At 37.9% G+C, this 25,125-nt stretch overlaps 1 protein-coding gene across 1 annotated transcript in view; it reads right to left on the bottom strand.

The window, feature by feature from the left end:
* Positions 1–501: 501 nt before the first annotated feature.
* The window catches only part of LOC126249756 (RING finger protein 10), a 106,908-nt gene continuing 82,284 nt past the window's right edge, over positions 502–25,125 (bottom strand). Inside the window, exons 8-12 of the mRNA XM_049951447.1 lie at positions 21,249–21,500; positions 10,704–10,878; positions 6,208–6,343; positions 5,812–6,037; positions 502–1,452 (exon numbers count right to left, since the gene is read on the bottom strand). Of these exons, the coding sequence (XP_049807404.1) occupies positions 1,364–1,452; positions 5,812–6,037; positions 6,208–6,343; positions 10,704–10,878; positions 21,249–21,500 (878 nt within the window). The 3' untranslated portion in view covers positions 502–1,363. The remainder of the gene's footprint in view (positions 1,453–5,811; positions 6,038–6,207; positions 6,344–10,703; positions 10,879–21,248; positions 21,501–25,125) is intronic.

Here is a 25,125-nt window from a genome sequence, read left to right as displayed (position 1 = left end):
TATATAACATGGGTACAACTGTTAAAGTCTTCATACTGCACTCAGAGTAATTGCTGTGCTGATATTACTGATAGCTAAAGTCATGTTTGTTTCCCTCTTGGGGAGGGGGAACATGGATTAAGACTGTCCACACAGTGACTTTTACACAGATTTTGTGCATTTCATTGGGCACTGTATAACTTTATATTCACTCAAAACTGGGAATTATTCTGCAGTTGCTATGAGGTAGACTACCGTAAATTATGAATAACAATCTGTATGAGACTGTTGAAATTAATTTACAAAATACCAAGACCTTAACTGTGTTGATCTTGCATCAACACACATTTTTTAAGTTCCTCGCAAATCAGTAGTCCTACCATATGTGAACTGTGTGGGGTTTCTGAATACTGTAATTTGTATTAGTGGGTGCCATTGACATAATATTATATTGGAATTTAAAATACTCCACTGACCTACAGTACCATACTGCAACTTCTTTTAAAAATAAGGTACAAACAGTCAGTTTTATCAAATTTTATTCAAATTAAATTTATAATATTTTAAACATAATAAACCTTGAAAACATGGCAATTTCAACACATATCTGATTCATGTGCCTTGTCACAAAATTGAACACTGAACTGTAGGAACAAATATCACAGAAGCCAGGCCCGAGGCCACCCAGCCAAAGATTCCACACAGCAGTGCCAAGACATTGGCAAAGGCATTATAGCACATAATATTTAGCAAAAATTATAGAATAACCTTTTATGTTTGTCAAATAGTACATTCTGCCATACTGATTTAAAAGTACACAGCTATATTCAAACAGGAGTCTTATCAATCTTTATCACAACCAGTGTTGCCTCCCTTACTGTTTGGTGGTCTACCAAACAATGATAATTTAAGAAAATTAACAAAAAATCTACTGCTTGTGCAGTATTAACAGTATAGTATCCAAACATTACATAAACCATATTTATACAAGTACTTCAGCAAAGGATATACCTTTTCATTAACTTTGTGAGTACTATACATTTTTGTGTTGTACCTTCCACAGCATTACACAAATTTTGTAACCTGAATGTTACTTTAATTGATAAATAACCTATAGAAACAAATACCCAGTAACTAAAACCTGACTTAAGACAAATGCCACAAAACCATCAGAAAACAAGGATTCTTCAAGGGGCTACAGTGCAGTAACTATTCTTTATTGAAAATGTAAAATAAGATTAATTACAATGTTAAAATGAAGCTAAATTATTTATATTAAATTTAAGAGTTTGTGAAATTTTCTTCATTGCAAAAAAACTATTAGAATTTAAAGACACAGTATTTGAAAGCAGAATGAGACAAAAATTGAAACTGCAATGTGAAGCTACTTGCTAGAACATGCCATGCCAGTAGCAAAAAGAACTTTTTGTTTCATCTTTTTCTTCTTTTTGCCTGAAGAAGGTTGAATGTTGCCTGGAAAAGTACAATTTAGAATTAAAACCCATCATCAGAAATGTGAAACACAGCAATGACTCATACCTGCCTCTGAATTTTTAACATGAAAAGTAAATGATTTTAGAGGGATAAGGAACCAATGGACTGAGTAGTGTGGAGGAAAAAGATGGGTGAAGATGTGTGTGACCAAATAAATGTTATTTTCACAAAATTTGGTAATTACCTCGAGTGAATTTTTCTCTTGATACAACTTATCCTTGAACATACATGTATGTCCCAATGACATGATCTCCTCCCCCCCCCCCCCCCCCACCATTGTATGAAATCAGTCCCGGTTCTGAAAATTTATTTCTGTCTTCTGTGACATATGTAGCCAATCTGCTGTTGCATAGCAAGAAACATTTACTGTAAATTAGTTTAAGTTTTTATGTTCTGTCCTGTAAAGGTGTGCCAATATTTCCAATCTTGTCTTGATTATGCTTGTGTCCTGATCATTGGATAAAAAGTGGAAACATTTTCTATACAAAATTCAAATGGAGACACACAGCAGTTTGATCTCTGAATAGCTCATTCTCCCACTGAACCTTACTTTCTACTGTTCACTATATTTATTCAGTGAGATTCAGTTTTAAAGATTTAACACACCCTATGGAATACAAGTCTATGAAGGGCTTGCTGGCTTCTACTTAGGAAGAATTTTGGAGTACTGGGATAGTAGATTATTTTACTGCATAATTGATCATTACGTTGAAAGAAATGGATCATTAATAAATAAGAGTAGTGGTTTGACAGATTCTAGACTCAGTAGCTTACACGACACCAACAAATTGGGCAAGCATTCAGAAAAAATAGTCACTGAAAAAAGAACTGACAAATCAAGCACTTCATATTAGGATCATATGGGAAGACCTCCTGCATTTGCACACACCCCTCATCTCTGTCTACTGTGACGGGGGAATATTTTTTAAGCACTATAACATTGAAAGCTTAGTGGTATGTTTTCAGGTGTACAGACAAGACATTGAATCCAGTTTACTGCACAATACTCTGATAACTGACACAGTCACCATCTTCATGTTCAGTGAGCTATAGGTGTGTGAACTTGCTGCCTGGACCCCAATCAGACTAAGTATTGTTAGTAATTCACATAAACTGTTTGCAGTACCCAAAGATGACTGGGCTGGTCGTGGAAATGTCACACAGAAAAATAAAAAACAACAGAAAACCAGAAAGCACACCATAATCAATGTTGCTGAGAAAACCCACGCGATCCCATCACAGGAAGATCACTACTTGTCTGTGGCTGAAAAATTGTATAAAATACTGGACCTGACAGGATGAAAGGTGTCCCACTGTCTTGTTTCTGTAGATGATCATGTCTGTTGTTGCACTACTGTCTTACATATATTGGTAGTCGCCAAGTGAGATTCATCAGAATTTAAACCTTGCCTTTACACAATTGTTACATTTTGGAAATGTCTGGGCCAGTTTTCATGTATATTGAGGACCATTCTGGAAAGACATTATCAACAGGACAACATGTAAGATCACGCAACTCACAAACTCCCTTATTTCCTGAATAACAACAGCTACTGCTTCTTGGGTGGTCTACATACTCACCTGATCTCTTGCCTATCAAGAAAGTGTGGTTCATAATCAATAACTGGGCTGCGGAAATACACTCATGGCCACGATGATTTGATTTGGGCATGCACTCAATCAGAAAGGTGTAGAGTCAATGGTGGGGCTGCAAACTACTACACTATGTTGTCAATGTATTATTGAACCTAAGTGCAATCCTGTTACCTCTTATGTTTAACATTCTGCCTAACAAATCTGTACTGGATTACTTCTATTCACCTCCGAGTCTGATTTTAAATGCCCGGGATCATTACAAGATGATAAAAAGTAAAGCTGTCATTAACCAAGCGACGGTGCTTTATTACAGTCCGATCCAAGAATGAAGGCAGTTCGCGCATGAAGCTTGCATTGTTGAAGATCCCAAGCAACAGTTATGGTGCGCATATGCACCTGCTTTCCCAGGGTGTCTATGTGGACAAGAAAAACAAATTCCCGGATTTCCCGGTTAAAAACACAATGAAATTACGTATAAAGCGGGTGAAAATACATCTGTGTTAAGTAACAGTATACTTTCCCTCGGAGCTGTAAAACCTATCAGTCCTTTGAATCGTAAAGGTCTTATACCGGCGGAGGACATCCCAGCACTTTAGGAAACGAAATCCAGGAAAAACAATGCGTTTGGAAAGTTGTTTGCTGCGAGACAATATACACAGAGTTCATTTTCGTATTGCGAAAGTATATACACAAATTCCACAAATTACAGCACGGTAGCTTCCGAAACTCTAAAATAGAGATTGCGTTGAGCGATGCACTTTTGTCAGCCTGTCATAGCTCATGTCACGTGATCTCGCTAGCGAATGACGGCAGTTATTCAGAGCACGAGGCCTACGAGAAAGACAGGCCGTGGTGCGTACGTTACGAAGGTAGGCCGAGCTCGCTCAAATCAGCAAAGTGCATTTCTACAGCGGTTAACTCTTAAGTAGATGTGTATGTATGAACGAGACTTGCATCGTCTATTGGCATCCACTGTTATTAGTCCTACAATGATAGGAAGTCCTCTAATCTGGCAATTAAAATCGTGCCAAAATGATTATCAGTTGCGTAGAAAAGTCTAAGTGTTCTGGCATGAAGAGACTTGTGACATTGCTCAGTAACACATTATGCACATTTTTTTGAAGGTCACTTACACTTTTTACCATCGATTGCATAATTTTTTATCTCTGAAATAACATTAAATATGAAAACTAACTTGAAGCTCGGTCTTTTTTTAGCGTGTGTTTCACGTTAAGTCATATCAAATACAAATGTGCCCGTAAAATTTTAAATAGTGGCATAAATGACTTATCTTCTGGGCCCAACATTTTTCAAATGGCTGATCCTCAAAGTGTTACGTTTTGAATGAGAGTTATAACGCCCTGTGATTTAAGAAATTCACTGCACATTCTCACACATAACATAAATCATCTTGCGTGCAAATTTGCTTTGAAAGTAACGCATGTCAAGCCACTAGTCATAATATTTTCTAGGGATCTGTTAGAAATGTAGAAAATTGTGACGTCACGTCGAATGCACGTTAGTTGTTACGGACGTACTGCATAATCTTCGACCTAAAGCCTTTGACACTTCTCGGTGTCGGCAAACTGGTCTGTGCATTGTGTAAATTACCCGTTTTCTATGCAACTAAACTTTTATTTTGGTGTTATTTTCTGATTTATGTTTCATTGCTGCAGTATTATTCAGCAGTAGTGGACTAAAGTTCTTTGTCAGCGTATCAGATCTTACACGTCAAACCTACAAAACTTTAACTGAAATCTAAAACAATGAAAAATCCCGGAATTCTAAAAAATTCCCGGGTTTTTCCCGGATGAAAAAATTCCCGGATTTTTCCCCGGATCTCCCGGGCCATATACACCCTGTTTCCGCTTTAAGAAAGTGTATATCTTGAAAATTATGTCTCAGAATGTATCACTTACCCACCACCTTCAGTGATGACAACTTGAAACAAATGGAATAAAAATTCACTAAACAATGCACTACAATCATGTTTAATGCTTACACTAGCTACAGCATTCAGAGCAGAGCACTCAGAACACTACTGAACACTCATTGGCTGTCGGAGACGTTGTTCGTGATTCTAACTACAGGTGTCGCCCTATTGGAGGTGGTAGGCCACTGCCTTCTTCTGATCAAACTTACTGACCAGTCAGTTACAAGGGGACTTCCAGTTAAACGTGCATTCCGAACCATGGTGCAATTCAGCTTTTTTCACATTCACAAACATTTCCAGAGACGAATGGAGTGATAAGTGACGTAACAACCTCAGGACTGATGGGTTCAAGTCAAAGATCTTTGGATCTGTAGCCTGGCACTTTACAAATGAGACATAGAGCAGGCACAAAATGAGAAGAGGGATAACTGTGTAAACTGAAGACTGTTATTGTTTTTAAATTTAACTGATAACAGCACTGTTCTCAATCACTTGACATGCTATCAGCACATAAATGGAAACCTTTACACTTGAATAAACCACTCAATTTGGTGCTTCAATCCTACTGCAGTTTATCCTTTCCCAAGCATTTTTGTGCTATACATTACAGTGATATACACTTAAGTTGCTAGACAGTCAGGTGAAATATAAATAAAATGACTTCAAAGTTTCATTTTCACAATAAGGTAACTGCAAGCACAGAGTTTCTGTACCACCAAAAGCATATGACTGATATTAAAAGTGTACGGATAAATCAATTTTTTAACAATTCATAGAAACGGTCCATTTTAAGCACATTAAACTATTACCTTCATTGTTCTGATGTGCAGTAGCTGCTTTCTCTAAAGCCAATGCAATGGCATCACTGAAGCTCTGCTGAAATGTAGGTACAGGCACATAACCTTCAAGCTCTGTCTCACTGTCAGAAGAATGACGAGCACCAGTGTGCTGGGTGGGTGCTCTTGGGGAAACTGAGGATGCTACACTGACCTTAGGCCATACTGATGGTGGTCGGCTCTTACCCTCACGAAGCATCTATACAAAAATAGTACAAAATGTTTAATTACAACAGAAGTATCAACAAGTTTTATCTACACTGCAATACTTTTGCGAGGTTTATGATGTTAGTAAACAAACTAGGACTAACTCTGCTGGTGATAAAATTACCAACATTCAATTAAAACCATTTATAATGTGTTACCCACCTGGGCAAATGATGGGCCTGTACTGTCTACATTTTCAAGGCTCAAAGTCTCAACTACAGATGGTAAGTTATCTTCTTGGGATAAAGAAGGACTACTGGCCAAGCTCGACTCTGCAGGTGATATAGGGCTGTCTACTCTGGAACAAAAGACAGCTAATGAATTTAACAAATAAGTGAATTCAAAAGACAGACACTAAATACATCACAAGTTCTCAATGCTTTTCAACAGTGTGAAGGCATGTCCATAAAGCAGCCTGCCTTATTCAATGGGAAAATGTTCTAGCAAAGCTGTAATTTGACCCTCAACCCTTTCAGAATTGTTTGCATTCTCCATACCATGTTTGAAATGCAGGGTAAAATGCAACTGAGCTAGAAACTACGGACTGCATGGAATATGAAAAAATGTGATATGTTTGTTTCACTGACTTTCCTTTTGTCATATGTAATGAATGTGGTGGGACTAGACTATCATTATGTCCACAATGTAAAAAGCTTTGTGGGGGCAAACAATAGTAGGTATTGGATTGACAATGCAGTACGAGAGAATTAAGCATGTGGCTTGTGACGGTGAATCAACATCGGAGTACTGAAAGCAGAGAGGTTACAGTGCAGCAAATTACAGTTGTGTTTCTGGCATTACTGATTGTTTACTTTTGCTTTTGGGTTTTTATGAATGTAAATTCTTTGATTCAATATTCCTGTTATCAGTGAATTTATGAACACTAACAATTAATGAAGTAATTTAGTACTCTACAAGGTTTTTTAATGTGAATTAACTGCAGTAGAGGAATAATAACTTCAAATAACATTACAAACCAACACTAACAGAATGTTAGCAGCATGTAAGCCACCAAAAACATTGCAACTTAAATACATCAGGTTCAAGGAATAATATATATTTTAAACATACATTTTTTGAAGGTTCTTTTCATGATTGTGTTCAAAACCTCCTGAGAAACCAACAATGTCTAAATATCTGTAGTCCTGTGCACATTCATTGTGTAGTTTCCTTAAGAACACTGCATTTGAGCTTAACACATTCACTGTTTACAGCTTTTATTTGATAAAAACAAAATATAACCCGTCAATAAGCCTTGGTAGTTAAATGTGGAGCTCTTGAAAAAAAGTACGCAAACAAAGAAATGCAGTATTGCAGGGATTTCAACATTACTGGTTTACCAGGAGAAATGCACCTGACCCCAACACCAGAAATGTCACCTGATAATGGAACAAAGCCTCCAAACTGCACTGCACATAAAGAACTTAAACTGAATGTCTGGTTACAAGTAGTCTGGGCTCCAGATGGCCACATGCACTACCAAGAGGGAAAACTGTCGTTCACCCAATGGCTGTAGCACACTGTACTGCATATGCATCAGCAAAACGAACAGTAGCTGGCACCACAGTGACATAATTCCCAGTTGCAGCTCAGTTACTTCAATGACCGCTCCAACCGAGATGCCCTTTATTTATTTATTTACATGTCAAGTTCCACAGGACTAAACTGAGGAGCAAATCTCCAAGGTCATGGAACGTGTCAGTACATGAAATTACAACAGAAAAGTAATAACAGATAGAAATAGAATATTTATGAACCCAAAAAAGTCAAACCATTAAATTTAAGTACACACAATCGACAATACAATAAGAATCAGCTTAATTTTTCAAGGAACTCGTCAACAGAATAGAAAGAGTGACCCATGAGGAAACTTCAGTTTCGATTTGAAAGTGCGTGGAGCACTGCTAAGATTTTTTAATTCTTGTGGTAGCTTATTGAAAATGGATGCAGCAGTATACTGCACACCTTTCTGAACAAGAGTTAAGGAAGTCCGATCCAACTGCAGGTTTGATTTCTGCCGAGTATTAACTGAGTGAAAGCTGCTTATTCTTGGGAATAAGCCAATACTGTGAACAAGAAATGACAGTAAGGGGTGTGTGTGTGTGTGTGAGAGAGAGAGAGAGAGAGAGAGAGAGAGAGAGAGAGAGAGAGAGAGAGAAGAGGTGGGGGGGGGGGGGCAAATGTCAAAATACCCATCGCTGTTTGCAACTTCAGTGGTGTCAAGCAAGAGGGCGGAGTGGAGGTCTGTTGCGTTTTCTGATGAAAGCCAGTACTGCTTAGGTGCCAACGGCCATGCGTTGGTTATGGGGAGGCCAGGTAAGCGCCTGCAACCAACCTGTCGGCAACCTGGACCTACACCTGGAGTCATGGTCGGGGTGCGAGTTCGTTACAACAGCAGGAGTACTCATGATTATCCCGCACACCCCGACTCCAAATTTGTTCATCAGTCTGGTGATTTGACCCGTTGTGCTGCCATTCATGTAAAGCATTCTAGGAATGTTTTCCAACAGGATAAAACTCTCCTACATACCACTGTTGTAACCCAACATGCTCGATGGAGTGTCGACATGTTGCCTTGGCCTGCTCGATCACCAGGTCTGTCTCCAATCAAGCACGTATAGAAAAACGTCACGTGCCAACTCCTGTGTCATCCTAATTCCACATTAACCATTCCGACCAAGTGAAACAGGTGTGGAATTACATCCCACACACTGACACCCAGTACCCGTACGACACAATGCATGCTTGCGTTCAACATTCTGGCAGTTACACCAGTTGTTTGTACCAGCATTCCACATTCGCAATGGCTCTTCTTACACTTACATTAGCCTGTGAACCTGCAATGTTAATCGTTTAAATATGTTACCTAGACAAATGTATTTCCAAAATTTCATTACTCTACATTAATTACTACTTCTTGTTGGGATTTTTTTTCCTGTCAGTGTATATAGCTAATTTGTCTACAGATTTTGATAAATGAGTTTAAGAGTGTCGAAATACGTAACATGTATGACAGTATCATTTGACTGCATGGACTTGGAAACTTAAATTAATTAAACCGCCAGGTGACGATGGACCTTAGCACATTACATAAATTTCAACTTGATGCCACTTTTTCCTGGGAAAAGTTACCTTAACAGACATACAACAAATGGAATAAAAAAAATAGATAAAGTTAAGAAATAGAATTTGTTATACCAACAAACAATTTTTGGATTTTTTCCTTTACTTGTACTGTGAAATCTTGCTTCTTGTTCTAGCTCAACAAAGTTCCAATAGGTTCTGATGAGTCAGTCTACGAATATAAAAATATGTGACGTAAATGGTCCTATCTTTTGATTGCACTGATTTAGGACCTTAAATTTTTCATGCCACCAAGGGACTGTAAACCTTCATATGTAACAAATTTCAAATTTATACCTATTTCCTTTTCTGAGAAAAAGGGGCATTAACATTCAGGCAGATAGACAGATAGTTGGATAGATAGTGAAGCGATCCTATAATAGGATGAAATTTTCACTCTGCAGCAGAGTGTGCACTGTTACGAATCTTCCTGGAAGACAAACTGTGTGGACCGAGACTTGAACTCGGGACCTTTGCCTTTCACAAGCAAGTGCTCTACCATCTGAGCTTACCAAGCATGACTCACAACCCATCCTCACAGCCTTAATTCCGCCAGTACCTTGTCTCCTACCTTCCAAACTTCACAGAAGCTCTCCTGTGAAGGTAAGAGACGAGGTATTGGCAGAATTAAGGCTGTGAGGAAGGGTCGTGAGTCGTGCTTGGGTAGCTCAGATGGTAGAGCACTTGCCCGCAAAAGGCAAAGGTCCTGAGTTCGAGTCTCAGGTCCACACACAGTTTTAATCTGCCAGGAAGTTTTGATCCTATAATAGTTCAGTTTTTCACTAATTGAGGTATAGAATCCTAAAAAATAAATAAAAAAATTATGTTTAAAACTGTTGGCAACTATGGTTCATAAAAGTGCTGCAACTGGAATCATCATCATTTGTTGCCTTATTTGATATCTACCTCCCCCCCCCCCCTCTCTCTGCTGGAGACATCCCATTGCAAGAAAAATACAAATGAGTACTTTAAGCTTCTTGTCTGTGTTATACGAAACGCACGGTTACTGGGTACAGGAATATTTTAAATTGCAGCAGCTTGTCTGACAATATTATTTAATATCTAATTGTGAACAGGAGTTTCATTTAGTAGTTTTTTCTCTGTCTGCCTCCTCCTCTTTCCACTGAAATTGTCATTGCGCATGATGTACACCAACCACATTGTTTTTGTACTTTTCTGTTGCTAACTGCCTAGAGGACACATTTAAGACTATTAAATCCACATCACCGTTTGCAAGTTATTCCGTCAACTCCTCTGATGCAGATGAAATGGTATAATAAGGCACACATACATACTGTACAAATGTTGTACTAGACAAACATACAAACACGCGCGCACGCACGCACGCACGCACGCACACACACACACGCACACACACACACACACACACACACACACACACACACACACACAAATGCTGAAGGAAAATACTAGGTACTAAAGTACTGTTGACAGTTTCACATTTTTGGATTTCACTGTGGCTAGTAACAGTTCCAACTAAGCTATACGTGTGAAGGTACACAAATTTCACATACCTAATACCATCAACATCGGTGCCACATTGAGGAAATTGATGCTGGGACTCTATACGAATATTTGGAGTAGGATACCTGCCCCAGCGTTTGTTCTCTTCCTCTGTAATACGTTTTTCACGTTTACGCTCATCTTGTGCTTTACGCCGACGCCTTTTACGCCTTACCTCCAACTGATCTGTAACGTACAATTTCCAGTTCAAGATATCTGAATAACAAAAGGCAATACTAAAATAATCAAACAAGGAAAATGTTTACACAAGGCCTAAAAAAAATCTAACAGATATACTTTTCCATCGCGACCAGGAGAGCACTGAAAATGGTATTTATACTGTGTAAATGAACTCAGTTAATCAACAAACATGAAATTAAATCAATACATGTAATGAGAAACTTTCTACAATATTGTCACCACAGTGAAGTCCACTTCGGAAGACAGGGCTGTCAATGGAGTTCAACCCTTAATATTTCAGCACTTTTATTACTGACACCAACATATAGCCAGAAATAAGGGATCTCCTGGACAGTGTGTTCAGTTATTTAGAGAAACACTGAACATCCCACAACATGACTACTTATACATCAATCGAACATTCCAACCTGCGGCAGAACACACACATATAAGACTGTTGTAAATGGCAAGCTTTCGGAGCCAGTGGCAACTTCTTCAGGAAGAAGGGTTGAAGCGGGTGGGAAGAAAGGTGAAGGGTGAAGGAAAAGGACTGGAGAATTCTACGAAAAGGGAAAGTCACCCAGAACTGCGGGTCATGGGGGACTTACCATACAAGATGAGAAGGAAAGAATATCTATCCAATTAAATATTTTGGCAATAATTAATGGTTTTCGTTGGTAAATGATTGAATATTCCAGATGTACAAACAAGATATTTAAAGAACCTTCCAGTAATGATAAGAAATAACAAATAAATGCTAGTGGTTCGGTTTGAACCAGCAACTGGCACCATGTCAGCCGGCTGTGCCGACTACTACACAGAACTGCGTGCACCAGAACTCATGGCATTTCTCCCTCTCCCGGAAAAATAGTAATCTTCTCTTTCAGAAGTCCTCACTCGGACTGAATAAAGCATCCTGGATCCTTGTGTTCTGGTTGTGTTGTTAAATCCTCATTACTACAATGAGCTTAGCATAGAGTGCAGCAGTCTCCAAGCAGGGCCCTGATAGCTGCGAGTAGGGGCCACACAGCAGTGCACACATACCACACTGTCAATGGGTAGCACGCAGCAATGGCACATCTTGAGCAGCCACCAGCAGCAAGCACTTGAGTAATTTCACACACACACACACACACACACACACACACACACACACACACACACACACGATGATACATCTCATATCACCATTATGGAGCAGTCTGTTGCCACTGCTGCTGTCACAGTGTGAGACTTAAGTTGAGCAGCAGTTCCATTTTTTTAAAAATTTTTCAGTTTATTTTTCAACCACAGCCGTGGAACAAATAATTAAAAAGTTGCCAAGTGATTAAAAGTCCTGTGATCTGAAAGAGGCACGAGGTAGCCAAGAAATTTCATTAAGTACGATGAGGACCCAATTTAGAGAAAATTTAAATAATTCTGTGAGCCATCTTAGGAATAAAATGGGTAATTTAAAGGATAAAATGAAAACTGATTTTGATAGTTCCATGGGTACATTTAAGAAAAACTTAGGGAATAGACAGTAAATTGGAGGTTTTAAATCTAAAATTTGGGGAAGTAGAGCAGAGGTTGCTTATTAGAGTTTATGCAGTTGCAACTGAATTGATTCAGGTGGACAGATATGTGACACCAGGGATACTGACACAATGCAGGCTGTGGTTGAAGTGAATAAAAAGAGTCAGGTATGCAATGAGAAACAAAATCTTTATTGATGAATGAATTACAGGAAGGAGATGAAGGATGTGGCTGCTGGAAAAAAAAAAAAAAAAAAGAGCAATGAATTCAATAAAGTAACCAACAAAGTAAGTAACTTAGGGCTAATCAATTTTTCTGGAAAGGGAAGTGGTCCATGATGCAGGAGCCCGATAGCAAGACTCTCAGGTGAAAGCAAGTAATATGAAATAGATTTTCTTGCTGCATGCAGATTGTTTTGTGCAGGGTATGAATGATGAGGTTAAAATAATATCTGTAAAGAGATCACACTGCAACAGCCAATAAAACAATGACGTTTCATTGTAGTCCGTGCACCAGGAAGCTAGGATGGCTGTGGCAGCCCTTAGAATGTCAAATGAATAGCAGACAATTGTGAGCAGGGTATCACATGCAAAACATATGTGGCTGTCTTTAGTCTCTGCGAATTTGTCCAAGCAGCCAGACCTTGTCTGTATACCGTAAACAACATTTGCAGTGACTCTTCTAGGATCTGGGGGAATTTCCAGTTCTGGAAGGATGTACACTGTCTTTAAATTTATAGCCATCTTTTTCTCACACATAATTATTAAAAACACAGCATGCTTTTACTATAGCAATTGCAAATTCTTCTCCAACATCCACTGGGTGATGGAAAACTCCCAATTTACTTGCCAGAATATCTAACATACATTCCATTAACTGCCTAGCCCGAGACAGTTGGTGCAGACTATTTTGTTGTTTGTTACACTTCTTCCTCCATATAGACACATTAAATTTTCCGTTACACCAAGTGCCCCATCTCAGACAATGGTGCACGACATCAGTATTCCACTGTTTGATACGATGCTTCTCTCTTATTCCCATAAATCTTTATTGATGAGTTTGTTTTATGCAAAACTGACTGCTTAAAAATAGAGGAGTCCCTACATTTTCCATATGCTCCAATATCTATGTATGCAAACAATCCGTGCTGCATAAAGCAGGTACAACAATGGAAAAATTATTTTTATTATTACAGTAGAGTGAACCTGAATAACGTGGCTTTGCATTTCTTATGAGACAAAGGTAAACAATTTTAAGATTTTCACGTTCGTCTCACTTGGCTGATCAGTCCCGGCTGTCCGCCAGCTCGCAGCTAAAGTTGGCTGCTTGACATTTCAACTGCCTAAGCCAAGTAACCAAGGCCTGACTGCCTAGTGTATTTTAGCCCTAATGGAACAGTGTATGAGGGGAAGATTTACCAAGAGAGAGTTATGCTAGGAGGGACTGAGAAAGTTAGTGGACTTTGAGAAGCCATCGGGGGTATTGGCAGTAGTCAGGGAAACAATCAGAGGACTTATCAAAATAATAGACGAGAGAGTTATTTGGGAAGTCAGCAAAATAACAACAGAAATAGGACCCAGAATGAGAACTGGAGAGGGAATGAAGAAGATTTAATGAAGCCAACAGAAATTGAAGGGGTCAAATTATGGCTAACCAATTTTAGGAATTGGACAAGACCAATGCAAAAGATCAGGGCAAGGATATTTGAACTTCGTAGAGGTGAACAGCAAAGCCAGAATTTGAAGAGCTAAGATATGTTCCAGTGGAGATCCTATTTGTGACAATGAATAATGTGTGAAACAGGACCAGCTAGTAACTGATAGCAAGTAATCTGTATATGAAAATTTAAGGTTATAACAAATGTTTAAACGTGATTAGTATAAGATGTCAGTGTAAGTTCTTATTCATGATACAATTGTTTCTTTCTTTCTCTTTATTTTGAGTCATCAGTCTTCTGACTGGTTTGATGTGACCTGCCACGAATTCCTCTCCTGTGCCAACCTCTTCATCTCAGAGTAACACATGCAACCTACATTCTCAATGTATGCTGCTGGATGTATTCCGATCTCTGTCTTCCTCTACAGTTTTTCCCCACTACAGCTCCCTCTAGTATCATGGAACTCAGTTCCTCCCATGTTATACTACAATACAATGCTATGCCATGCTGTGCTCCAGGCATACATTCTCAGAAATTTCTTTCACAAATTAAGGCCTATGTTTGATACTAGTAGACTTCTCTTGGCCAGGAATGCCCTTTTTGCCAGTGCCAGTCTGCTGACGTCATCCTTGCTCCGTCCGTCATTGGATATTTTGCTGCCTAGATAACTTCATCTACTTCGTGACCATCAATCCTGATGTTAAATTTCTCGCTGTTCTCATTTCTGCTGCTTCTCATTACTTTCGCCTTTCTTCAGTTTACTTTCCATCCATATTCTGTACTCATTACACTCTTCATTCCCTTCAGCAGATCATGTAATTCTTCTTTACTTTCACTCAGGATAGCAATGTCATCAGCGAATCTTATCATTGCTATCCGTTAACCTTTAATTTTAATTCCATTCCTAAACCTTTCTTTTATTTCCATTGTAGCTTCTTCGATGTACAGATTGAAAAGTAGGGGTGGAAGACTACATCTTTGTCTTTCATGATTTTTAATCCGAGCACTTCGTTCCTGTTCATCCACTCTTATTATTCCCTCTTGTACATATTGCATATTACCTGTCTCTCCCTATAGCTTACCCTTGATTTTCTCAGCATCTTGAACCATTTTACATCATTGAATGCTTTTTTCAGGTCGACAAATCCTATGAACGTGTCTTGATTTTTCTTTAACCTTGCCTCCGTTATCAGCCGCAACTTCAGAATTGCTTCTTTGGGTTTACTTTTCCTAAAGCTAAACTGATAGTCATCTAACACACCCTCAATTTTCTTTTCCATTCTGTACATTATCCTTGTCAGTTACTTGGATGCACGAGTTGTTAAGCTGATTGTGTGATAATTCTCACATTTGTCAGCTCTTACAGTCTTCAGAGTTGCGTGGATGATATTTTTCCGAAAGTCAGATGGTACGTTGCCAGACTCATTCATTCTACATACCAATGTGAATAGTTTTTTTGTTGCCATTTTCTCCACTGATTTTAGAAATTCTTATGGAATGTTATCTATACCTTCTGCCTTATTTGATATTAAGTCCTCCAAAGCTCTCTTAAATTCTGATTCTCATACTGGATCCCCCATCTCTTCTGAATTGACCCTTGTTTCTTCTTCTATCACATTAGAAGAATCTTCCCCCTCATAGACGCCTTCAATGTACTCTTTCCACCTATCCCCTTTTTCCTCTGCATTTAACAGTGGAGTTCCTGTAGCACTCTTATTAATGTTACCACCCTTGCACCGAAGGTTGTTTTGACTTTCCTATAGGCTGAGTCAGTCCTTCTGACAACCATTTCTTTTTCGATTTCTTCACATTTTTCATGCAGCCATTCCGCCTTAGCTTCTTTGCACTTCCTATTATTTTATTCCTCAGTGACTTATTTCTGTATTCGTGAATTTCCTTTCACACTTTTGTACTTCCTTCTTTTGTTGATCAGCTGAAGTAGTAGTTCTGTTACCCATGGTTTCTTCGCAGTTATCTTCTTTTTACCTATGTACTTCTTTCCAACTTCTGTGATTGCCCTTTTTAGATATGTCCATTCTTCTTTAACTGTGCTGCCTACTGAGCTATTCCTTATTGCTGTATCTATAGCCTTTGAGAACTTTAAACGTTATCTCGCCATTCCTTAGTACTTCTGTATCTCAATTCTTTGCATATCGATCTTCCTGACTAATCTCTTAAACTTCAGCCTACTCTTCATCACAACTACTTTGTGATCTGAGTCTATATCTGCTCTTGGGTATGCTTTACAATCCAGTATCTGATTTTGAAATCTCTTGTCTGACCATGATGTAATCTAACTGAAATCTTCCCATATCACCCAGCCTTTTCCGACTATACCTTCTGCTCTTGTGATTCTTGAACAGAGTATTGACTATTACTAACTAAATTTATTGCAGAACTCAATTAGTCTTGCCCCCCTCTCATTCCCTGTCCCAAGCCCATATTCTCCTGTAACCTTTTCTTCCATTCCTTCCCCTACAACACATTCCAGTCCCCCATCACTATTAGAGTTTTATCTCCCTTTTCGTATTGTACAGCTCTTTCAATATCCTTGTACCCCCCCCCCCCCCCCCGCCCCCCTTCAGCTTGTGACATCGGCATGCATACCTGGACTACCGTTGTCCGTGTTGGTATGCTGTTTATTCTGGTAAGAACAATCCTATCACCGAACTGTTCACAGTAAGACACACACTACCCTACCCTCCTACTCATAACAAATCTTACACCCATTATACCATTTTCTGCTGCTGGTGATATTATACTATACTCATCTGGCCTGGAATCCTTGTCTTCTTTCCATTTCGTTTCACTGATTCCTACTACATCTAGATTGAGTCTTTGCGTTTCCCTTTTACATTTTCTAGCTTTTCTACCACATTCAAGCTTCTGACATTCCACACCTCGACTCTTAGAATGTTATCCTTTTGTTGGTTATTGAATCTTTTTCTCACGGTCACTTCCCCTCCCGGAGATCCGAATGGGGGACTATCCTGGAATCTGAATCTTTTGCCAATGGAGAGATCACAATGACAATTTTCAGTTACAGGCCACATGTCCTGTGGATACAAGTCATGCGTTTCTAATTTAGTGGTTTCCACTGCCTTCTGCATCCTCATGCCATTGATCACTGCTGATTCTTCCACCTTTACACACAGCAAAGTGCACTTTCAATATTCGACAATAATCAATTACAAGAATTGGTAAACTGTCGTCCTCTTAGATTTATAACATTTTTTTTATACAGACAAAGTGGACATATAATACACAAAATAAGAGAAATTAGGTTAGAGTCATTATTAGATTAATTTTTGTTGTTTATGCTTTTGTTTATAGAAGCACACTTACTTTTTGGTGTACACACTCAAATGTTTAAATATGCTCGAGTGTAGTGGCCAGTGTGGGAAACATGCTATCGCATAAGGTAACAGGGTTACAGCCTGACAAGTTTTGTAAATTTTTATATATTGTGATTAGAAATGAATTTTTTTTTGTGAGATGTAAAATGTCATGGTTGAGTCAGTTTTTGGTGCTTCTTTTGACTGCATCTACTGCACGCAGAGAGTAGCAAGTGGCGGATATGTGAGGGTACAGCCACAAACGGCTGAATGCCTGACTTGAACAAGCAAAACAGCTGAAGGGAGCATACTGGTCATGCTAGGATGGACACATGAGAGAGCTGCATGAAAGTCACTATATTCGCCAGTAGATGGCAGCATGTTTGAGTCATTCAGCCCAGCACACAACAGACTTAAACCTCCTAACTGGAAGATGCTGCAGTATAATAAATACTACGGCTGCAGAGTGCAGCAAGTAAACGGTATGTCTTTTACATGATCTGGAGAAACAGCACTTGGCTGTTGGAGAAAAATACAGAGGGGCTGGTTACCACAGCAGAAACAAGATACCATACCCACAAAGTCCTCCATAATTCTGTAAAACCTGATCCACGGGACAGCTACAAAATAATCACATACGCCTTGAAAAAGAGAAAAATGATTGTGGGCATGAAAACGCATGCTCATTCAAACCATTTCTTATTAGCTACTCATTATTGGAGGTTTTGCAACTAAATGAACTTCAAAAATTAATGTGTTAATGCCCTCTGTGATTTTCATAAACTGTGTGTCCACAGAACGCAGTTTGGGGAGTTCTATCAGAATATAACATTGAAAGCTTTGTAATATGTATTTCAAGCTAAAAAACAAGAATTTCTCACAATACAAAAAAGTTGTGGCAGCACAGTAAATTACACTAAGGTATCTATCCATAAATGTATATATTTCTATATGTATACAAATTTAAAACAACTAACACTAACAAAACTTAATTACTGAGAAGACTAATAGACTCCACAAAAAACTAAAGACAGCATCAGAAAGCTGACAAAATTTTGATCCAATCTGATGTGTTGTACCTATGTTTAATGTAAGACTAACAGTCATTTCAACATATGGACAACACATATTTGTTAATTTTGCGCAACATCAGGGAAATGCTTAAACAAGTCGTGACCATCTTGTCTAGGGTCAGTCGTCCCAGATAGCTAGTAGGGGGCAGACATATATGAGAGCGATTCAGAATTTTAAACTCAAAATTCTCGCAAGTTTTCTAAATACAAATTCATGCATTGACTACGAGAACTTAGGATAATTTCACAGAAGTTATCAGGCATGAATTTTTTTTATTAATTTACACTTAATGCACACTAAGAACTATTTTCAGTAATTTACCAGAAACGCTCATTAGTTGGTGGTGTTTACTGCTCTGGTCTAAATTTAACGAGCTTTAGTTCTGTTGTGATCTATATTAAATCAAAACCTGGGTGTGTGTGTGGTGAACATTATTTTATCACCACAAGCATTTTATCGAATTACTGGACAATAGTGTGAATAATTATCAGGGTAATGTGACAAATGCGTTGGCTATCTCCTAGGCAGTAAACATAGCCAAGTAACTTAAAAACAAGCACATAATATTAGTATAGGAACAGTTTAACCAGTATTTATTCATTCATTTTATTATTACAAATTATTATTTCACACTGGATGGTCACCAACTTACTTCAGCTCCCTCCTTAAAATTTACATTCAGAACACTAGCCAACATTTCAGCACAGATAACGAGCTACAGGCCAGTGTAGAGAATTGGCAGGCAACTATCTTCTACAATGAGGATATTGGAAAGTTCGGACAATGCTTTGACAAATGCCTTTAAGTCGGAGCGGTGACTGTGCAGATAAGTAACTGGAAGTTGTAACTAACTGTTGCAAATAAAACATTTTTGTTTTTCACAGTGGTTTCCATTTTTCAGCCGATCAGAACTTTTTTTTCCAAATACCCTTTTATCTTTAGTTCATAACACATATGCATTATAAATTTCCAAAGCGTGAAATGCCATCTGCATTAACAACAAAAAGGTAACCAGATGAATGATTAGCATTATAATGTCTGTGTGCAAGACAAAACCACCTTAATGAAAGGTGGTAAACAACAATTAAATTTGAACATATATAAATGCGTGCACGGGTTGTGACAATGACAGACCATATATTAATGGATTACTTATGAAAGCCTTTACAAATTACAAAATATCACCATAAACTGTAGTTCATGAAATCAGCCAATGTTGAATTTCAAAAACCAATTCTGACATTTGACAACAATCTAGACAAACTTTATGTGAAAACCTGCCCCACACTGTGTGCACAACCCACACATTCATTCCAATTAATCTGGCAAGTAATTATTAGTTCCTTTTGGAAAGTGAAGGAAATTATCTGCTTTTTCTTAATGGTATCTATGAGAAAGCACATATACTTCCTTTCATTCTGATCATTTTAAATACTCTACCCACAAAAGGTCTTGTATTGGTATATATGAGCCACGAAAGGTCAACGGAAACTGGTGGCTTGAGTACACAGATTTGTCACTTCCAGAGTCTTAATTGACATATTTAATTTTCATACTACACTTCTGATCACTACTGAAAATCTACTTAATGATACAAGGGCAGGATATTATAACCATCCAAATCCAAATTTATGTTAAAAACTAACTGGACAGATTGGTCTGCGTGTTTTTTCCCAGTAATTTTACTTTAAGAAAGAGTAAGATTGTAGCATGTATATCCTAGCGACTACAACACGTCGTTGTTCACTTATTCCCTTCTTAAAGCAACGATGTACTTGTACTCAATGAATCTGACAAACTCTGTAGTATGGCTGTCATAAATACACTATACCATTACTTTAAGCTGCTCGTATAAAAAAGTAAAAAACCCACTTATGTCTCAGTGTCATACTGAGAATTAGGTAGTTTAAGACTTAACTCAAAGTCTGACTAAAGATGTAACCATTCAGATATTTAATGAAATGACAACTTCACTTTACTGGTATTTTACATATATGGGTTTAGGTGTGTGTTAAAATTTCTACCAAGTCCGGAAATCAAACCCGTGTCATCTCCTTACTTGACAGGTGCGTTAGCCACTAAGCCACCTTGGCATAGCATGTCATAAAACTGTACGGATTACCCTGGGAAGCCTCCCTCCTCGATCCAAATTCTCACTGGCGCCCCAGTCTACTTTATATTCCCCCTAACACACGAACAGAATTGCCACGGCTCTCCATGTTCTGGAATAGCACCTAAGCATCATTTCATTTGTATAGTACCAGCACCTGAGTTTCAGGCTAGAACTCCCATTTACACTGGATTCCGAGGTGCTATTCCAGAACACAGATAGCTTCGGAAATTCTGTTTGTGGGAATTTAAAGTAGACTGGGGTGGCAGCGAGAATTTAGGTCGAAGAGGGAGGTGTGCCAGGGCAATCCACGCAGTTGTGCCAACTACTGTGCTGAGGCGGCTTAGTGGCTAACTAACGCACCTGCCTAATAAGCAGGCAACCTGGGCTCGATTACTGGCCTTGGTACAGATTTTCACTCACGACTTTAGTCTATAATTTCTGTTATTTGTCTAATGTAATTTATGAGAGTCAAAACAAACTCAAATCTTGGTTATGTTCACAGTATGTCACTACTTTACACGAAGAGAAAATTTTGTCAGAGAGAGAGAGAGAGAGAGAGAGAGAGAGAGAGAGAGAGGGATAGAATTTTAAGATCAAAAAGTCAGAAGAATGGAAAAAAAAGATTACTTCATATAAATATCATTATCAGTATTATTGTGCTAATCACCAATACATCACTTACCATGGAAGAATTCCAAGGTGCGCCTTGGTATGGTAGGAGCCAAGATGTGGAGTTCTACAACATCAAACTGTGATGTGATTGGAAGATGCTGCAGGTAGCGAAGTCGGTGACGTAATTCTTCAGTTACCGATCCAGGTTCTTTCTCAATTATGCGACCGCGCACTGTTGGAGGGCAGTTCTCTAGCGAACCAAACATATGTTCCAGCATTCGCACATTCAATGCATGCATGTAGATGTGCTGTCCATCTGCAGCTGTAACATGAAATATTAAAATGCTGTTACTATAATTATGCTCACAGGAACTGAAGATACTTTATCAATACATCACAATGAAGTTATAAGAGTAAAAAACTTTGTTTTTATCTTTCATCTCAGCCGAAACAATTACTGACTGTCAGCAAAGGAAACAAACATCTGCTAAAACACAAGACTTTTTGCTATCCACAAGAACCTGCACAATTGTGGATAACTGACGACAGCAACAGAAGCCACAGTCCTAGACAGCGATCTGTTTTCTTGTCAAACCTCGCGGACTAAACCTACCCTCTGCAGTTAACAACCGTAGTTGTAAATCGCAGCTTGTTCCAACTAAGGTTGACAACCTTCGAAAGTCAAAAATAGAAAGGTCTTTTAGGAAAAAAATTCCACCATCCTGCTCAAAAAGGCAGGAAAAGGCTACATTGGATTCGGTGGGTAGTCAACTAGAAGGCAGCAACGAATCTGAGCGTTTGCAACCATCAAAATGCACACTAAAACACGAAAAGAAGATTAAACATGAGCAGATAAATTAGATAGCAACACACAACATAAACTCACTACTTCAGACCGGAAAACTCAAGAAGCTCATAGATGAGCTAAATAAACAAAAAAATTTAATAACAGTGATCCAAGAAATGAGAAACACCACAGAGGACCCATTCGAATCTCAAGGATACAGAATTTATAATGGGAAACCAGGACCGAGGGCAATGAAACAATGTTCCCAGTTTGGAACAGGGTTTTTAGTAAACATAAAAATAATAGATTCAGTAATGGATTTCCAAGCAGTATCACCAAGCTTTAAAACAACGAATAAAACCTATACAATAATAAATGCTCATGCCGTAACAAATGAAAAACAAAGGAAGAGGTAGATAAAGTTTGGGACCTTCTAGAACAAACGGTGAACAGAGTAAATAAAAGGAATGTAAAAATCTTATTGGGAGATTTCAATGCTCAGTTGGGAAAAGAAAGGAAATATAAAGATATAATTGGAAAATGGAGTCCACATAAATTTACAAACAAAAACAGTCAAAGACTTGTAGAACTCTGCAGGGAACACAACCTTATATCTAAATCAACATACTTTAAGAGGAAGCCAAGTAAACTTAAAACATGGAAACATCCAGACTGGAGGAAGGGCGAGTGGCAGCTAGATCATGTCTGTATGGACAAAAATTTTCATAAGGAGATCCACAATGTTAAAGTACTGAGAGGAGTAGACACAGGCTCAGACCATTATATAGTTAAAATTAAAATCAAATTCACTCCGTTAAAGAAGAGGACCGGAAAAACTAAAAATAAAAAGGAGGTTTGACCCACATCAGCTAATTAAAAGTAATAAATACCAAAAAATAACACAAACCATCAAATTAACAGATGATCTAGAACAACTAGTGCCTAATCTTAAAAAAGAAGCATAGAATCTAGCTCCCTTGAACCCACGAAGGAAACATGCATGGTGGACATCAGAATGTGACAAATTCCATGAAGATAGACACCAAGCATGGTTAAAGTTTCAAACAATAAAACTGAAGAAAATGCCATCAACCTAAAAAATGAAAGAAAAAAATTCACTCAAAATATTAGAAGAATCAAGACAGGATTCCATAAAGATATTATAAACTCTATAGAAGGTAATTATCATAAAACCAACTCCAGGAACTACTACAAAATCTTTGGGAAACAACTACAACAATATGAGGCCCCTACACTAATACTGAACGATGAAAATGGAAGAATGACACACAGTAACAAGGAAAATGCAGAAATCATGGCAAAAGCATTTAACAAACTTCTGAATTGCGAGGAACCCAAAGAACCCTTACAAATCAATATGAATACCCCAATAAAAACCAAACCTAACAAACTAGACCCTCCAACTTTCCGAGAAGTAGAAGAAATTCTTAAAGAACAAAAAAATTAAGGCATGTGGAGAAGATCAGGTTTTTGTTGAAATGTGGAAATATGCAAGTGACACAGTCAAGATCTCCTTACACATGGCTCTAACAAAAATTCGGGTAACAGAACGATTCACCAAACATTGGACCACAGCTATCATCCACCCACTACACAAAAAGGGAGATAAGAGCAACTACAGAGGAATCTCTCTCCTAGATTGCACATACAAAATTATATCCAAGATCCTATATGAAAGAATCAAGGAGCAATTAGAACAGGAGTTAGGGGAATATCAGGGAGGTTTCAGACCATGGAGAAGCTGTGCAGAGCAGACAATTAGTTTAAAATTGATTATGGCATACTACAAGAAACGGAACAAATCTCTGGCAATAACATTTGTAGATTTTAAGAAGGCATATGACTGTCTCCACAGACCTTCAGTATTAAAAATTTTAAGAAATCTAGGACGCCATCCAAAACTAATTAAAATAATAAAACTCACTCTAACCAACACCAAATCAAAAGTGAAGTTTAGAGGAGAAATTTTGGAACCATTCCTCATAAAAACAGGCTTAAGACAAGGTGACTACCTATCACCATTACTGTCCAACTGAGCACTGGAATACATAATGAGAGAATGGTACAAGGACAATCCAAGGATGATAAGAATTGGAAGTACAAAAGATGATATTAGCTTAAACTGCTTGGGATTCGCCGATGATCTTGCTCTCCTAGCTAACACCGTTCGAGAAGCCAGGCAACAAGTGAAATCACTACAAGAAATAGCGGAGAAAGTAGGCCTTAGAATATCATTTGAAAAAACGGAGATAATGCTAACTGATCCACCACGTGCAAACAAAATTACAATAGGAGAACAGGAAATCAAAATTGTTGATAAATTTAAATATTTAGGCGAAATAATAACATATAATCTAAATGAGAAGCCATAATGTTAGAATAGAATAAAAAACTGAACTACGCAAATTACATTACCAAAACTACATATAACAAAAAAAGCCTATCTATAGATGCAAAATTAAAACATTATAAAACAGTTACAAACCAGAAATAATGTATGCAGCTAAAACTATCTTCAAAACAACTAATACAGCAGAAATTGACGGAATACTACAAATTGAAAGAAGAATAATTAGGACATGTATAAATAAACAGTATAAAATAAATGGACATTGGAGAATAGCATCAAATGAAACAGTATATAAGAAAATAGAACCAGTCATGAGCACAATCAGGAAGAAACGCATCTCATCTCATTCTTTGGACATCTGATGAGAACTCCAGAAAACAGAATTAGTAAAAAAAATAGTTCAAAAATTGTGGAATAGCAAGAGCGACATTAAATGGATCACAGAAATTAAAGAAGGTATAAAAGAACTCCAAATTACAGTAGATGACCTAAAAAACAAGATAGAGAAAACCAGAATACTGCAAGACCTGCAAACCAGACTACAAATGAAAATCAATAAAAGGAGTACAGGAAGAGTGGTCTCAGATGAAGAAAAAAAGAAAATATCTGAAAGCATGAAGAAATATTGGGCAGACAGAAGAGCAAAACACCTTTCATATAAGGATAGACTCTAATAATTATATTACCTAAATATCATATTAAGTTATTGTTGAGCCAAATTGTATCCCTGTGTAACAACTTGTTTACAACTTTGTATTTTTGACTAGAGTGGTCCAATGAAGGCCATAA

The sequence above is a fragment of the Schistocerca nitens genome, chromosome 1, assembly GCF_023898315.1.
Source record: "Schistocerca nitens isolate TAMUIC-IGC-003100 chromosome 1, iqSchNite1.1, whole genome shotgun sequence".
Classification (NCBI taxonomy): domain Eukaryota; kingdom Metazoa; phylum Arthropoda; class Insecta; order Orthoptera; family Acrididae; genus Schistocerca; species Schistocerca nitens.
Note: the sequence above shows the minus strand (reverse complement) of the source record. Positions and strands in the feature narration are given on the sequence as shown.